Raw genomic sequence first — 16,538 nt, 5'->3', positions numbered from 1 at the left:
TTAAACAAATTTTATGTTGTTTTACTTTCATTTTGACATAATTATAGTTCTTATAATTACTAAAATTGTTTTGTGACATAATTTCTTTAACCATGAATTTTTTTTACTCCAAAGATATTTTGGATGAACAACTGGTGAAAATTATCTATTCTATTATAATGATTTTATGACCAACCTAATAAAATTGAGAAACTGAGAAAAGGTTAATATAACATAGTAAAAATAAAAATTTAAAAATTATAATCACGATGGTATATATAAGTCTTAGATAATTCAAATAAACAAAATAGAAACTTTATAAACAATCCAAAACATGACATATGTCATAATCACGTTAAGGATCGACAACCTATTTACTACTCAGAAGTAACGCATTGTACCAATACTACTTAAAACTATGACCCCATCTCAAAAATTCTCGAATCGTAAATTCTCAACTTATTTTTATCTGAATCAAAAGTTTTCATATATTTCTCCATATATTTGGGTTTAAACGATTTACGAACCAAATCCGATAGAAAACCGTATAAATCCGGTTTGAAACCAATTTTGAAACTTCCCAAATTTGAAAATCGATTCTCAATTACTCGATCAGGCAGCTCTTGTTTCAGTACCAGAATCATCAACATTATTCAGAAGAGAAAACTCTAAATTTTGACCAGAAACATCAATCACCGACTAATCTTCCAAACTTATAATGCTACTAACTGTAGAATCACTTTTGGAACCTCCATCAGTGTCTCCATCCTCGATTAAATTAGCGGGATTTATATACTTCGATTACATTTCATTGCATCTGATAGCTTTCATTGAAGAATCCACACTAATCAAAAACCCACGCAATAGATAGGCAAAATTATATCGGAAAAAAAAAATCAAATATCAAAGCTTTCGATATAAACATATAATTTTTTTTGTCAACATTTGGGCCACAATAGGCTGGTCTATTAGCCAAATCCTTACATTCGTATAGAGCGGGACTCGATCCCTGGTGTGATGGTGCCTTCTACAATTGGACTTACTAATGGTTACTGCACTAAGGTCACTTCAAAAACATAATTTTTATGTAGAGATAATGTTTTTTTTCTTAATTAGGTGTCCTATTACGTTTCAAAAATAATAATTCTTTTAACACAACTTATGTTTTTTTTATAATTTGTTATTCACTATGATTAATAATAAAATGCATGCTTAATGAATTCTTTTTTGTTTATACATGTCAAAATCTAATTAAGAAAAATGTATAATATAATTAGTGTATAATGGAAAATAGATTAGTTTTATTAATTTTTCGTTTTGATTTAGAAATTTTTTTAAGATATAAACATGTAAATTTTATGTATATTTATTGTTATTTTCTTAATTAGCTGTTTTAAAAAAAAAAAAATTGTTGATACGTGTCAACATCTCATCAGTATACTTGACATGTGTCATAATCCTACTAATGGCTAACTTTGAAAACCCAACTTTATATAATAAGATCTTAATGCAATTAGCAAAATAATTTTGGACAGTTTTGTTATTCTCCAATTTGCAGAAAAAGTTTCATATGATGGAAATATATCTATCAATTTTTCATGGCTTGACCACTCCAAGCCTCCATGATATTTCTTTCCTATAATTTGTCTTCAATTTTTATAATTTTAATAAAATCACATGACGTTATTAGTTTTATGGTCTACTGTGACTATTGGAACATACTATAATTTTATAAGATGTTCAATTTTTAATACTTTTTTGCTATTGATTCTTAAAAACAATAGCCACAATAGTCCTCAAATTAAACAATGAATTCCTAATTTTTTGAGCTTATTCTATTATTTCTTGAATTTCAATGATTTGGACAAGCAAAATAAATAGAACAAACCTACTGTAACAAATGGTGAATTATGATTAATCTATAATAATACTTGTTCATTTTTCTAATATTTTAACTAATTCAGAAGCTAACCATAATATTAAAAAGTTTTAAGTGAATGAACTTCCACCACTGTTACTATCTTTAAGAAGATAAGTAATGTTGAAGTGGAGAAGAGCAAAGAGGAATTTTCAATCTTTATTTGATCTTTAGTTCCTCGTGATGCTAATACAAAAGCGGATAAATAAGCATGAAATTCCCATGTTTTACCGTATTTTATTTTTGTATTTAAACAATATTTTTCTGGTTTGGTTAATCAAACCTTTTTGATAATATAAGTTTTCGACAACATTTGAAAAGTACGTTGTCTTACTCTTAACCATGTTAACTAAAAATAAGAACGCATAACTAGCTCGTTACCACTAAAATAAACATAAATTTGCTTATACTACACGGCATCTTTTGCTCAATATCTGCCATTGTACAGAATACAGAGACAGACAACGTGGTATAATACATACATGCTTAAATGCTCATAAGCATCACAGTGACGAGGATGGTGAGGGTGATGGTGAGGGTGATGGCCGTGTAAGAAAAGCAACAGGTGTGGGCACAGGCATGGTGGTGTTAGCGTGTCTTTCAAGCCAAAAGAGGATTGAAGTCATGCTAGGTCTTTTGGAAACAGTCTCTTGAACACACAACAAACCTATGTGGATGAGCTTCACTACTTCGTTTATTGAGATGTTGTTACTCGGAGCAGCCAAAGGATCAATGATCTCTTCAAATCTTCCTTCAATCCACCTCTTCCACACCTGAAATATTTTTAAAAGTTCGATAAGAAGATGATGAAGAAAAAGAAGAATAAAGATGATTTTTAAAAAGTTCAATAAGAAGATGAAGAAGAAGGAGAAGTATAAAGATGATAGATATAAAGTGAGAAGCTTACAAAAGCTGAAAGCTCTTCTTCTTCCTCTTCTTCTTTTTCCAAGTTTTTGTTGCTTTTACCACATATCATCTCTAGAAGCATCACACCAAAGCTATAAACATCCGATTTAGCTGAGAATTGTCCGTATGTCGCGTATTCTGGAGCCATATATCCGCTGCATTAACCAAATCATATTAATGGTGATGCTGATGAAAGAATCTTTAAAAAAAAGCAGATGGTGATGCTTACTATGTTCCAACTACTCTGCTTGTCTGTCCTCGAGTCTCATCCATATTGAACAGCCTCGCCATCCCAAAGTCAGCAACCTTAGGGTTCATATCTGCGTCTAAAAGGATATTGCTTGCCTTCAAATCTCTGTGAATAATCCTCAACTGAGAATCTTCATGGAGATATTGAAGCCCTCTCGCAACTCCTTCTATGATTATGTACCTCACATCCCATGTCAGAATCCGGCGTTTTTCTTCATCTGCACATCTCAAGAAAATTAAACAGTTTTTTTTTTTTTTTTTTCATATTGTTTGCTGTCAACATAGTACAAATTAATGATGCATGGATCTCTCGAAAGGCTCACCAAATATGAAGCGGTCAAGGCTTGCATTGGGACGAACTCGTAGACAAGAATCTCTTCATCTTTTTCATTACAAAACCCAAGAAGCTTGACCAGATTCCTATGTTGGAGCCTTGTCAAGAGTAAGACCTCATTCTTGAACTCCATATTTCCTTGCCCTGAACCTTTTATTAATCTCTTTACCGCTATCTCTTGCCCACTCGGTAATATTCCCTGAAAAAACCATTCTCTTGCTATAATAAAAGATCACTTACCCAAGTAAAGATTTTGTTAAGATTCTATAGCTACTTTCTTTACCTTGTAGACAGATCCAAATCCACCTTGGCCAAGCTTATTTTCTAGAGAGAAGTTATTGGTTGCCAATAAGATCATACCAAGATCAAAACGTACCATAGATTGACCATCATTCCAATCAAAAGCCTCTGCACGTCATCACAAAATTTGTCAAAACATGTTAAAAAGGATCTCATTATTTTCCTTTAATTTTCTTCATATGTTCACATAAGATCGATTTAAGAGCTCAATAAATCCAATTGGAATCTAATCGGTAAAAAGAGGGAGTACTGTTTCATAATGAATAACAAAAGTAAACCATAATCTCGAGAGAACGTGTTAGGTATTTCAGTGAGAAGAGACGAAAAAAGTGTATAAAAGATATATGTCTATCCACTTATTACCAGTTTTGAGTTTCAAGATCTTAGAAGACTTTACCATTTATTCCGGTGTGTGACGGCTTTCTCTTCCAAGAAAGTATTAGAACCACAAATACGAAGAGATTGATAACAGTTGGGACCACAATAATTGCAATGTTGCTTCCTTGAAAACTTTTATTGTCTTTCACGCAATTGAGAATAGTCGAAGAAGCTTGAGGAGGAAGAGCAGAAACTCTTGTAACATTATCAAAAGCTTTATAGAAAGGATAAAGATCCCACCGGAAATAACAGCTAGGCCGACTAACCCCAGCTCCTTGTTTTCCCCAGGACTGGCTTTGAAAGTAATTCACACACTTTCTTAGACATCTCTTGCAGTCGCCTGGCGATAGGTCAGGCGTGCATTGCATCAACGCGTAAACATCTGAAATTTGTGTGAACTTTGTTTTTGTGGCGTTATAGTACTTGAGGACTGAGGAAGTCTCAGCGGTGGAAGCGGCCTCGAGCGTCCTGTTAACCATTGCAATCCATTCTTGGCTGAACAAGGTCATGTTCTCAGATATGGATGAATTTATACTGTTTGGGTTAGCGTTGATAACAACTGGCGAGAGCTCCAATTTGCCAAAAGTTGAGCGGTTGGTGTAACGTAGAGAGCAAAAAACGTCGTCGGATTCATCAGTGACCCATGAGAAAGACTCTTTTTGATTAGGACACCTTGATTTTGTGTCGTCAATCACATGTTCGAGACATGTCTTGCAAGCTTGCTTCTCGTAGCCTCGTCTGCATAAGGCAACAACGTGGACTCTGTTGTCTTTAGATTCTCTGCCAAAGGACGCGTTGTAGAAACCGCCGTTTGCAACGACGTTAGAAGGAAGAGAAGAGAAGAGGTTGTCACGACTGACGCCGTAGTTAACATTGAAAAAGTCACCGTAGCAGAAGAAACTGGCATTAACGTATTTAGGGGTTTGAAGGAAGAGAAGGAGAAGCGAGAGAAAAGTAGTCACAAGACAACTCTTTCCCATTTTACTATTGATTGGGTTGCAAGATCTGAGGGTTTTTGTTTTCATTTTATTATGATATGAGACGTTGATTTATAACACTTCATTGCAACTTAATATTTGACGTGAGAAATGGTACCACTATTTCTTTTATTTTATTTTTATAATGAAATGGTACGTACCAATTGACTTAGAACATAGGATATTGACTTGGTTTAGTTTTAGTTTTTTCTGTTGTTTTGTTTGTATGACTTAAGTAGTCTTGTTTTTTTTATTTCTTTGAACAACGACTTAAGTAGTCTTGTTTAAGTTGTTTTAGTGGTATATAGTAGCACTTGTTATAAATAAGTTGTGAAGTAACACAATTTCATAATTGTAGTGACTTCAATAAGTTGTGTAACACAATTTCGTAGTAATTTCGTAGTAATTTCAATAATATACAATATACAATATACAAAAAGACTAGTGTGTGTGGTTTAATAAGAGTAACTAAAAAAACGTTACCATTCAGAAAATGTTTTTCCGTCGGATGGTTAAAAGTTTTCTTTATCGAAATTCGATTTTTTAGATAGTTGTGTTTTCCCGCATAATAGAAATTGAGGTATAGATAAACTTCTCAACCTAAATAATGTCAAAAGAAATAATCCTTACCGTTCATGATGTTCCTAAAATGCAAAACTTGGATGTTAAGGACGGAAATTTAAATTGACACACTGATGGATTCACATATTAAAAAAAAAACAAAATTCACCTGTAGCAGTTAGTTAACCTACCAGACCTTGATTGGCTATGTCGCCTATTCAAAAACTCTTATGTTAATTAGAGACATAGTACGTACTACTGAACGTATATTAATATTCAAAAAGATTAATTTGATGGCTGTAGATTATTGATAAGACAACATGATGAACGTATAATTAACCATTTCTGGCTAACATATTGTTTTCATATAGGATCGTAAACATCTTATATTTGTTGTATCTGGCAAATTGAGTTGGAGGTAAATGACTATAAGCCTTAAAACCAAACACATAATCGTCAAGTAAACTGAACTTGAACCGAATTCAAGTTCTCTCACATGCTTGTATTTGCTAGAGATAGTTTTTTTTTGTTTGAACTTTAACTAGTGTTCTCAAATCTCAATACTACTAGACTATATCATTCATTTGGTGGCTTGAGAAGTATCGCCAAATCTAACACCAATTAATTTATGATACATATAATACAACAAACTAAACTATCAAGTATTTACCTTACTTTTTTCAGTCTTTTCAAGAAAATATTTAAATCACAAAAGGTCACAAGTTTTACTCTTTCAAACCATGTAACTAGATTTTCTTTGTTTTCATGATTAAATATTTAATGCATTTGCGTCCCCGTAGACTTCCAGAGTTCCAGTCTTCGAAGCAATTGTTATATGAGGAATCAGTCATGAAACCATTTTTGGTCTTCGAATTTGACTTTCATTGTCCTTGTGATCCTTGACAATTTATGAAACCCGACGTACTACGCTTTCACTCCATTGATATGTCCTTGTCGTACGTTTCTATATTGTTTGGAACGTGAAACGACGTCGTTGTGTCCACTTAAGGCATAAGGACAACGAAGTGTTCGACGTATCGTTTACGTAAGCGTAATTTGAGGAAAAGAAAAGTCTTTGCCGCCTGTGCTAATAGTCAAGGTTTCTTCATTTGTGAAAACGAAATGACAACAGAAAAGTCTCTCTTGTTTGATCGATCCTCAAAAGAAAATTTACAAATCAAAATCTATTTATGTGAAGCCAAATTAGCTAAAGGTTCTGATAATCAAACGTTGATTATTTATATAGATGGAAAAATCCTTTCTTTTTCACCTCCCTAGTTTTCTTCTCTTCTTCATCCTCTTAACCATCAGTGGTGTTCACACTACCTTCATCTGCGGCGATGAAAACTTCTCTCTAAACACAACCTATGGCGAAAACCTCGACGCTCTATTACCTACTCTTGCACCAAACGTTACCAAAGAACGCGGTTTCTACAACGCTTCACGAGGTGGAGTTTACGCTCTTGCTCTTTGTCGAAAACACTACGAAGAAAAGGCTTGTCGTCGCTGCGTCGATAGAGTAAGTAGGAATCTTTTAACTCAATGCCAAGGCAAAACAGAAGCATATCACTGGGATTCTGAAAACGATGCAAACGTTTCTTGCCTAGTACGCTACTCAAATGTCCATAAATTTGGCGAACTAAAGCTTGAGCAAGTTGGGAATGTTCCTCACTCGAGTCTTCCCCCTTCTTCGAATTTGACCCGAATCAGCCAAGAGTTTTCCGCCATGGCCAATCGAACAGTTGAGATTGCATCGACGGCTGATGAGTCCTCGGTGTTGAAGTATTATGAAGTCTCAAGTGCAGAGTTTACAGACACTCCTGAGGTTTATATGTTGATGCAATGCACACCTGATTTATCTTCCAGTGACTGTAATCTTTGTCTGAGAGAGAATGTTAGGTATAATCAAGAACATAACCGGGACAGAGTAGGGGGAACAGTTTCACGCCCTAGTTGTTATTTCCGATGGGATTTGTATAGTTTCGTAGGAGCTTTCGATAATCTAGAGAGAGTTTCCGCGCCTCCTCGACCTCCTCAACCTCGAGAAGACTCTCGGGTTAAGAAAGGTACTTTAGCTGATTCGTCCACTTCGTTTTCAACTTTTCATATATAAAACTTAAACTTTTGGGGGTTTTTCAGGAAGAATATTTCAACCCTGGAGCGTTGTCGTTGTTGTTGTTCCTACGGTCATCAATCTTGCCGTGTTTGTTGCTTTCGTGCTTGCTTATCGCCGGATACGGAGGAAGATTTATACTGGAATCAACAGTGAGTTTAATTTCAGGAATTTTGAGTAAATTGCTGAAAAGTTTTGGAGCTTTTTTTTCTTTTTCTTAAGGAATACCTTTATACTGTGTATGTGCAGAGAACTCTGATTCTGATGGTCAATCTATGTTAAGTTTTGATCTTGGCATGATCTTAATTGCAACCGATGAGTTCTCTCCGGAAAACAAGCTTGGCCAAGGTGGATTTGGATCTGTCTATAAGGTAAGAAATTTTAGTATAACCTCATATAAGCATCTTATCAAAATCTTTAGTTCAATGATCTTACACCTGTCTCAGGGGATATTACCGTGCGGGCAAGAGATAGCGGTAAAAAGATTAGCTGGAGGTTCAGGACAAGGAGAGTTAGAATTTAAGAATGAAGTCTTACTCTTGACAAGACTCCAACATAGGAACCTTGTTAAGCTTCTTGGTTTCTGTAATGAAGGAAATGAAGAGATTCTTGTCTACGAGCATGTCCCTAATTCAAGTCTTGATCACTTCATCTTCGGTAAGCCTTCACATGACCAATGTAATGTATTTATCGTCACAATACTATATCAGTCAAAAGAAGTAACGTACGTTTTCTTTCAAAATCTGTAGACGAAGACAAACGTTGGCTTCTTACATGGGATGTGAGGTACAGAATCATAGAAGGAGTTGCAAGAGGGCTTCTTTATCTCCATGAAGATTCTCAACTAAGGATTATTCATCGAGATTTGAAGGCTAGCAATATCCTTCTTGACGCTGAGATGAACCCTAAAGTTGCAGACTTTGGGATGGCGAGGTTGTTTAACATGGATGAGACTCGAGGAGAGACAAGCAGAGTAGTTGGAACCTAGTAAGTATTCTCTGTTTTAAACATAAATGCTCTGTTTTTAGACATGAATGCTCTGTTTTTAACAGAATCCTGCAGACAAGATATAGAGGTTCTTGGAATCAGATCACCAATAATGTGAATATTCGTTCTTGCAGTGGATATATGGCTCCGGAGTACGTGAGACACGGACAATTCTCTGCTAAATCTGATGTTTACAGCTTTGGTGTTATGCTTTTGGAGATGATATGTGGTGAAAGAAACAAGAACTTCGAAGCAGAGGGACTTCCAGCTTTTGTAAGCTTCTTTCTTGATAACATTTTATTCATCTTCTCAATTTCTAAAAAGAAACCTTTATAAAGAACATTTTCTTTTGATTCAGGCATGGAAGAGATGGATCGAAGGAGAGCCTAAGAGTATAATCGATCCTTACTTAAACGAAAACCCTAGAAACGAGATCATAAAGTTGATTCAGATTGGTTTGTTGTGTGTACAAGAGAATGCAGCAAAGAGACCAACCATGAACTCTGTAATAGTTTGGCTTGCAAGAGACGGTACTTTTACAATACCTAAACCTACCGAAGCTGCTTTTGTCACTCTCCCTCTATCAGTGAAACCTGCAGATATATCCATGAATAACCTTAAAGACAAAGATCCATTTTCAGTGGACGATGTCTCGATTACAGTGTTGTATCCTCGGTGAAACTTCCATTTTTTCTTCTGACCTCATATACATTTCGCAACAGAAACTGCAGTGTTGGATAGTGTAAGACACAAGAAACATTGTTCTTATGAACTTTGTGGAAGGTTTACACGGATAGTTCGGTTTAGTTTGGTTATTTCGGTATTGGAATTTTATTACCTAATAATAACCGAATCTAGTTCAGTTTAGTTCGGTTTGGTTTGGGATTCAAGTACATAATTATTTTTAATTCATTAATTAAATCTTTTAGTACATTTTAATTTTTAATCGAAGATACATGTTGTATTAAAGAATTTCAGTCAAATAAATAGATTAAATTCGGTTAGTTTTGACCCCCAAAATTAGATTGGGTCAATTAGTTGTATCATTTCGTTTTTGGTTTTGATTTGGTCGTTTCTCGTGTTGAATCTGATCATTTCGGTTTGCTAAAATACCCACTTCCTACAACTTTAATTAGGACACAGTTTCATGTTTGAGGTTTAAATTGAAATAGTAAAATAAATATGTTTGTAACATATAAATCAAAGAATGAATGAACGAATTCATCTATACAAAAAACTTATAAAAGAATGAAGAATGTTCTCTCTAACATAGAAAAACTGGAAAAGCTTGCTTGCGAATTCATTAGCCTTAACTTGAGAAAGGTTCGATCTCTTCGCGAGATCTCTCAGTTCGGATAGGCTTCTCCCTAGCTTCACCGCAACTCTTGTCTCGTACACTTGTCCGTTCTCTTTCTTCTCTGTCGAACTCATCGTTTCTTCTAATAGAGAGAAGAATCCAGCTGAGTTCCTATACATTTCAAACACCATTCCCACTTGACCACCATGCTCTAAAGTGTTGACAACCGCAGCCAAAGAAGCACAAGTCATCGCCACGATTCCAGCTAAACCGGAATCTTGACCGATAAAAACAGAGCTCACTGCTGAAAATCCGGTTAATACTGGTCCAGAGATAGCCAAGAACCGGTTTAGCTTCAACGCCACGTTACCTAATCTCTCATACTCTTCTGCGTCTCTGCTCTTCACCACATGAGCAACTTCTCTCATCTCCGCCTCGAGCTCTTGGCTCCACCCATTCGCAAGACCAGTTTTAGGGCTTTTACGTTTATTTTCAGGCCACCAACTCGCCGGTTTAAACTCTTCCGGAAACTTCTCGAGCATTGTTCCGATCAGAGGAAGAGGGTAAGCTTTGTCTAGAGACAACACTCTCCTTATCGCTTCCTTCACATCTTCTTCTGTAATCTCCTCGTTCTCTCTTAGAAACATTTCGATTTCGACTCTCAACCTCTTGAACAGCCTCGTCGCATTCCTCTGTTCTTCAGTAAGCTGTGACGGTTGAATCTTGCTCATCAAGGCAGCAAAACCCGTAGCAGATGTCAACAACACCGTTGAAGCTATCTTCACAGCGGTCACAGAATCTACACCGTGAGCATTAACCGAGGCCATCCCGGCCATCAAAGCGGCGGTAAGAGTGATCATGTTGACGGAATTGAGCAATAGAGAGTTCCAATTATTGCGTTGATCTCCGATGTTCTTATGCATCTCAATCCTATCCATAACTTCTTCAAGAACCGCATTGAGACGCGCCCTTTGGATAGCATCAGAGCCTCTCCTCTGTTTCAAAGAAAGAGGAAGACTTTCTACAAACTCAAAGCTCGGTTCTTTAACCGATAAAGTCTGTTTCTTTATCGGTATTTTTGGAACCGACACGTTAAATTTTGGTAGTTTCGGTATGGAGACTGCAGCTTTAGGTCTCGAACAAGAGGTAGAAGACGAAAGAACTAATCTTGAAACCTGTAATGAAGCCATTATAAGTGTTTACAAAGATATAGCAGCAGTATGGATGATTCTTGATTGGTTTTGGTTACGTTGGTTTTAAAAGTCTCTCAAAGGAGCCTTTGTGATTGTGTTTGATGAATGAATGAAGAGAGTATGTAATGTGTGTGTGGTATATATAAGTTTTAGATGATTGGCATAAAACAAAGCAAGAAAATTAAAGGAATTGAATTGACCAAAGAGAGAAATTTTTGACCAAAGACCAAACACAATTAATGAATTTATTAAGGCTTTGATTGTTTCTCCTGTGGCGGTTTTGGTCTAACCGTAAAGCCTCCCAATTTTACCCGCCATCGTCGTAGAACGAGTCTTTAAACCGGTCTATATCGGTTCATTTTGGTTTGTTTATTTGAGATTAAACCGGTTTGGTTTTTGTTTTGTAGATGAGAATTTGGTTCAAATTGCTTTTAGACACAAACACAGGAAACACACTAATCAGTCAATCATAAAAGAAACCTTTAGATGATTTGCATGTTAAAGATTGGTTTATGCTGAATGGTCTGTTTGAATCTGTAATGTTTTTGGTAGGTAATTGTGGAACAACTGACATTGTCACCACTGAACCATTTGCTTTTCATGATCTATTATGGAGTAGTCATCGAAAGTAAGTTCCCCCGTTTGCAAAACCTTTAAAGTTGTGGATGGTATTAAGAGCTCTTACTAACAGTTCTGCAATGTTGAGTTAAACAGGAACTCCCTGGAACCTTGTTAGAGAAAGGATCAAGAAGACATACCCGACTGTCCAGCTTACTGCATGGACGGTAAGTGAGAGATATCAGTTTAGTTCATGTCCTTGTTTAAGAGAGTTTGATCCACAACCAGAATTGTTGAATGATTGATTCTATGATTGTCAATCACAGTTTTTCCCGGTGGTGGGATGGATAAACTATAAGTATGTGCCACTTCATTTCCGGGTCATCTTGCACAGCGTCGTCGCGTTCTTTTGGTAAGACAATGATTCATTTTCTGCAGCCACTATGTTTTCATTCTTGTTGTTGTTACTCAGTTGAAGCTTCTCCTTAATCTCAACACTCTTCTTCTTTTTTTTCTTTTTCTTTTCAGGGCCATTTTCTTGACCCTGCGAGCGAGGTCAGTGACAACACTGGCTTTGGCAAAGGCTGAGTGATTAGGCTCAATCCTTGGAATCATTGTAATCTCTTGGTACTCTGTAAGTTAAAGCAAATTGAACAGCTGAAACCAAATAAGAATCTGTATTATGATGATACCATTCTAGGATATAGCAATATGTTTAAATTATTACAACCATTTTCAGATTTTTGTCTAAAACACATTCACAAACATCATATAAAAAAAGGGTATTAAAGAAGAGATCTTGTTTAAGCAGCTTTGGCAAATCCAACTCTTGCTTTCCCGTAATCAAACACAGTGTGATATGGTCCCATGAAGATATCACCCAAGATCCTGCAATTTTGCACTAAGTTTTAAGTAAAGCAAGTTGAGTGTTTTTGGTTAGTGTAGATTAGATTTGTAGATGATAGTTACCAGAGAGGTCCACGAGGTGGAGGAATATCCATGGCTGTGAAACCGCTAGTGCACTGAGTCTCAACTCCTTCCCCAATCTTGAATATATACTGATTGATAAAAAAAAGAAGATGCATAAGACATGATGATGATATTGGTAAGCTGAAATATAAGTTGAAACTGATGAGAGTAGTTACATCTTGAGGAGAGAGATCAAAGGTTCTGCCACCAATTGTGAATGAGACTATAGGCATAGAGGAAACCTTCTCACAGTCCACTGCTGATTGTTGGTTCTGAGTTGGTATATGGTCACAGAGCTAAAAAAACATTTCCAGAGAGATTAGAGCTTTAAACATGTTTAATGTCCAAAAAAGGCTTTCAATACACTCTCGAATCGAAACTCACCTCAGCAGCATAAGCGAGTATTCGTTCTTGTGTTTGATTCTGAGTCAATTCACTCTCCATCCACACGGCTGCCATTTGACAGGCACTGCACATTGCTTGGTTTAGAAGACCTGAAGCTCCATCATCTACAACGGACTGAATCCCCATACTACAGATAAAAATGACGCAGTTTTTAAGTTTGATGTTTGACATATCTTTCTGCCTGGATTATGTCAGTACTACTAACCTCACACTGTCTGTACCGTCAAAAGCGCAGACTCCAATTTGTGAGCATACTTTCTTCGGATCCTCCTGCATGCCAGATGATGTAAAATTCGAGATTGTACTGCTAATATATAGGTAAGTGTGAATGTGTAATGAACAGTGATTTCAACCTGAGCTAGAAGAGAGTTCAACATGGTCTTTCCGTATTGATCCACCACGGCTTTGCATTCACGGCTTACGATTCCTTGTGCTCCAATCGCATGATTGATCATCGTGATGACAGTCTAAACAAGGAAAAATGCAAAAGCAAATAGAACCATTTAGCATGTTTCAGGTAATAAACAGTGCACAATCTAACACAGTTTTCAGCAAAATCTTTCTCACCGATGGACCGGTTAGCAGAGAAGTTCCAGAATCAGCAATAGCAGAACAACCTTTAGCACAATATCCTGAATAATATAGAAACGTAGATGTCAAAATATATATCTAAAGGATTCATTCATGTTGAAACTGGAACATCTCTAAAGTTTACTTACCGGTTGGTTTGCCAGCAATTTGGAGATCACCCATGTCGAACTGCCAGTAACCTTTATGTGTCACAGGAACATAAGTATGCTCTCCTTTGAAGTGCTTTGGGTCAAGTCCACCAAAAACAATCTCACCACCTTCTGGATCTTTCGGGTTACGGTTAAGCCAGAACGAAAAAATTGGTTCCTTAACCAAACCTTTTTCTGCCATGTTATACCTATACACATTATACAATCTCATCATTCATAATTCATATTGCACAACTGAAAAAAAAAAAAAAAAAAAAAAAAAAAAAAAAAAAAGAGAGTGTTTCATACCAAACCGGAGTTGAATTTCCTACAGAAATCTCTTTGAAACCCAAACCGAGGATACCATCAAACTTTGCCAACAAGAATGTAATACCAGGCTCACTAGTAGCCTCTATGAATTCCTGTGATGATATATAGATGTAGCAGTAAGATATGAATACCACCAAGAAGGCAAGAAACAGTAAACACGCACGAATATGTAAGCGGCTGAATCGGGGTTTACCTGCTCCTTGACAACAAGATCACCAACTTTAACATCATCATAGCTAAAGTAACCAGCAATAGCACCTGTTCCATAGCGGATTGATGCTGGTTTACCTGTATTTTCAATCATCAGAAGACGGGTGCTAATTAAAACTATGCCTTTCTTGAAAAATTATCAAGAAACATCAAAGTATCGATGCATAACAAGATGAACAGAGAGAACACACCGTTCTTTTTGTAGGTTGATGACTGGTTAGCCTTGTACTTCGAGTGAAAATAACAAGCAACCTGAAAGAACATTAAAGAGAGATTACAAAAGCATTTTCACAATTAGTATGCATTCTCAAGAACAAAAATTTACCATTAACACGTACCGATAAGTAACATTTAGTTGATGGTATCCAGAGGTTGGAGCTACCGGTATCAAAGATCACAGTGAACTTCTGAGGTGGAGTACCAATGGTAATGTCACCATAGTATTGAGCATCCAAATAGTTTTTCAGTGGAACCATATCCGCATTTGCATCGTTCAGGCGAAAATGGTCTTTGGGAAACCAAGACCCTCCTCGGTTTTTCAAAAATAGCTGAGAAGCTAGCCTGTTGCCCCGGTCTAGTTTCCTCTTCTTCAATCCAATTCTAATGGTTCCATCACCGTTTCGCTCACACGAAGCAGTGGATATAAGGACTAAACATGAAAGAAAGAACACAAGCAAGAAGGATTGGAACCTAGTTCCCATTTTTACCCTGTCATCATAAAAACAATCTCACATCAAGTTTAAAGAACAGCCACATATATTCCTAGTTGTAACTGCTATAGAGATGAAGACGAAACAACATATACAACATCAAGAAACGTTAAGTCTGTCGAATAATAAATATGTAGATCATAAGGATTTAACAAACTTATATGTCTAGAACAAGTGAAGACTAAAGGCAAATTACAGTGTAAAATTATTTATAAGGTATCCCTCAAAATTTCAAGCAAATAAAAAATGTAAAAATGAAAAACTATTGGTGCAACAAAAAGTCAGAGGCATAAGCCCCACACCAGAATCAAACAAACTCAGTTTCAATTCAATCATAGAATATTACTTCCAATCAAATCTTCATATAGTTCTTAAAGTGAAGAATCTAAGATAAACCCTAGAAAAACATTCCAAAAGTCAAGTAAAGATCAGAGGAAACACAAAAGTAACAACTGAAGAAGATTCACCACATTTTCTTGCTTTGCTAAAATACAATGGAACTTCTAAAAAACATAGCAACAAACAGAAATTGAAGTAAATTTTTGAGGAAAGAAAAGAAAACTGGAAAATAGCAAAGAAGTGAAAGAAAGAACACTCACAGAGAAAATGTGAGTAGAGAGATTCTTAAAACTTTTAAGTTAACAAGACGAAGAAGAATGGTGTAGGGGTATATATTTATATGTAAATGACTTATAAGAGAGAAACTCTCAAGAAAAACACTAGAGAAAGCAATAATAAAGTTCAACTTTTTTAACTATCAATGTCAATTAATTGATAATAAATTTAGTTGTTGCTTGCGAATGGAAAACTTTTTAAGTATATGAAGGTATTAAATTAAAAGTTTAAAATGTGAGTTAGATTCATAAGCAAGCGTCACGTTTATGTAACCTTGCTTGCTTATGCATGGACCCGGACAGATCAGCAAAATCCGTTTTGTATGTTTTTAAGGAAAAAAGTTCAATATTTTTTTTGAAAAAACTTTAATCTGTCGACCCTTGTAGTATAACTTATTTAAAGATTGACCCCAATTGTTCTCTTGAATTTATGTAGTAGGTTAATAATATTTTGCATAATTTCTGGGATACATTTACATATAGTGAGTATAAAGTTGTCTTTTCAATAAGTACATAGTTATGAGTTATTATGACTTATGATATCTTCTTTAAGTTTTGTTTTCAACATCAAACTCATTCTATTTGAAGTGTGCAAGGAAGAGCCTAATATGTCTCTTTTCAGAAAAAAGAACCTTATATGTATTAATGTCTTTTACTAAACTAAAACATCCATTAATTAGTTAGTGTATATTTTTGTACATAAAGTATTCTATATTTTGTTTTAATAAAAAGAAAGATAGTTTCTGTAATTGGTACTACTGTTATATAAAAATCTAGAAACTAAGGGACTATATATTTTAAAAATTAAATTACTAACAAAAATATTGGAAA

At 35.5% G+C, this 16,538-nt stretch overlaps 3 protein-coding genes and 3 pseudogenes across 8 annotated transcripts; 2 read left to right on the top strand and 4 right to left on the bottom strand.

Annotated features, from left to right (window-relative positions):
• Positions 1-2,400: 2,400 nt before the first annotated feature.
• On the bottom strand, positions 2,401-2,951 carry LOC147940344 (cysteine-rich receptor-like protein kinase 37 pseudogene; annotated as a pseudogene).
• Positions 2,952-3,031: 80 nt separating this feature from the next.
• LOC104707592 (cysteine-rich receptor-like protein kinase 37) lies at positions 3,032-5,082 on the bottom strand (annotated as a pseudogene). The gene is made up of 4 exons (XR_015564036.1): positions 4,084-5,082; positions 3,670-3,794; positions 3,376-3,585; positions 3,032-3,270 (listed from the first exon to the last, which is right to left on the bottom strand). The product of XR_015564036.1 is annotated as a cysteine-rich receptor-like protein kinase 37 (transcript).
• Positions 5,083-5,516: 434 nt separating this feature from the next.
• On the top strand, positions 5,517-9,706 carry LOC104707593 (cysteine-rich receptor-like protein kinase 36). The gene is made up of 8 exons (XM_010423967.2): positions 5,517-5,977; positions 6,090-7,668; positions 7,742-7,867; positions 7,965-8,086; positions 8,162-8,372; positions 8,465-8,702; positions 8,837-8,975; positions 9,061-9,706. The coding sequence occupies exons 2-8, from the start codon at positions 6,849-6,851 to the stop codon at positions 9,379-9,381; spliced, it is 1,977 nt and encodes a 658-aa protein (XP_010422269.2). The 5' UTR covers positions 5,517-5,977; positions 6,090-6,848; the 3' UTR covers positions 9,382-9,706.
• A 146-nt stretch (positions 9,707-9,852) lies between these two features.
• LOC104716979 (putative F-box protein At4g22030 pseudogene) lies at positions 9,853-11,289 on the bottom strand (annotated as a pseudogene). Its single transcript, XR_015564037.1, has one exon. The product of XR_015564037.1 is annotated as a putative F-box protein At4g22030 pseudogene (transcript).
• A 417-nt stretch (positions 11,290-11,706) lies between these two features.
• On the top strand, positions 11,707-12,488 carry LOC147940343 (peroxisomal membrane protein PMP22-like). The gene is made up of 4 exons (XM_087462193.1): positions 11,707-11,820; positions 11,907-11,977; positions 12,077-12,162; positions 12,279-12,488. The coding sequence occupies exons 1-4, from the start codon at positions 11,793-11,795 to the stop codon at positions 12,340-12,342; spliced, it is 249 nt and encodes an 82-aa protein (XP_087318319.1). The 5' UTR covers positions 11,707-11,792; the 3' UTR covers positions 12,343-12,488.
• LOC104773448 (aspartic proteinase A3) lies at positions 12,409-16,008 on the bottom strand. Of its 4 annotated transcripts, none has more exons than XM_087462189.1 (13): positions 15,693-16,008; positions 14,722-15,091; positions 14,575-14,635; positions 14,367-14,461; positions 14,153-14,265; positions 13,844-14,052; positions 13,692-13,756; positions 13,478-13,591; positions 13,330-13,394; positions 13,104-13,251; positions 12,896-13,015; positions 12,720-12,808; positions 12,409-12,638 (listed from the first exon to the last, which is right to left on the bottom strand). In XM_087462189.1, exons 2-13 carry the CDS (start codon positions 15,082-15,084, stop codon positions 12,554-12,556), a joined length of 1,527 nt encoding a protein of 508 aa, XP_087318315.1. In that variant the 5' UTR covers positions 15,085-15,091; positions 15,693-16,008; the 3' UTR covers positions 12,409-12,553. The 4 variants fall into 4 exon arrangements, with proteins under 4 accessions (XP_087318315.1, XP_087318317.1, XP_087318314.1 ...); XM_087462191.1 differs by having other exon boundaries at positions 13,330-13,382; positions 15,693-15,891; XM_087462188.1 differs by having other exon boundaries at positions 15,561-15,741.
• Between the last annotated feature and the right edge of the window lie 530 nt (positions 16,009-16,538).

The sequence above is a fragment of the Camelina sativa genome, chromosome 8, assembly GCF_030686135.1.
Source record: "Camelina sativa cultivar CO46 ecotype springtype chromosome 8, ASM3068613v1".
Classification (NCBI taxonomy): Eukaryota; Viridiplantae; Streptophyta; class Magnoliopsida; order Brassicales; family Brassicaceae; genus Camelina; species Camelina sativa.
The sequence above is the reverse complement of the archived record's forward strand: the minus strand, read 5'-3'. Positions and strand labels throughout refer to the sequence as shown.

What these genes read in the sequence shown, in the direction of transcription:
- LOC147940343 (XM_087462193.1), top strand. Translation starts at nt 11,793, where the DNA reads ATGATCTATTATGGAGTAGTCATCGAAA. An exon ending in TTATGGAGTAGTCATCGAAA is followed by an intron (nt 11,821 to 11,906) that starts GTAAGTTCCCCC and finishes TGAGTTAAACAG; the next exon opens with GAACTCCCTGGAACCTTGTT. An exon ending in AGCGTCGTCGCGTTCTTTTG is followed by an intron (nt 12,163 to 12,278) that starts GTAAGACAATGA and finishes TTTTCTTTTCAG; the next exon opens with GGCCATTTTCTTGACCCTGC.
- LOC104707593 (XM_010423967.2), top strand. Translation starts at nt 6,849, where the DNA reads ATGGAAAAATCCTTTCTTTTTCACCTCCCTAGTTTTCTTCTCTTCTTC. An exon ending in GATTTGGATCTGTCTATAAG is followed by an intron (nt 8,087 to 8,161) that starts GTAAGAAATTTT and finishes CACCTGTCTCAG; the next exon opens with GGGATATTACCGTGCGGGCA. An exon ending in AGCAGAGTAGTTGGAACCTA is followed by an intron (nt 8,703 to 8,836) that starts GTAAGTATTCTC and finishes TCGTTCTTGCAG; the next exon opens with TGGATATATGGCTCCGGAGT.
- LOC104773448 (XM_087462188.1), bottom strand. An exon ending in ATCAACCTACAAAAAGAACG is followed by an intron (nt 14,462 to 14,574) that starts GTGTGTTCTCTC and finishes TTGAAAATACAG; the next exon opens with GTAAACCAGCATCAATCCGC. An exon ending in TACTCGCTTATGCTGCTGAG is followed by an intron (nt 13,016 to 13,103) that starts GTGAGTTTCGAT and finishes ATGTTTTTTTAG; the next exon opens with CTCTGTGACCATATACCAAC.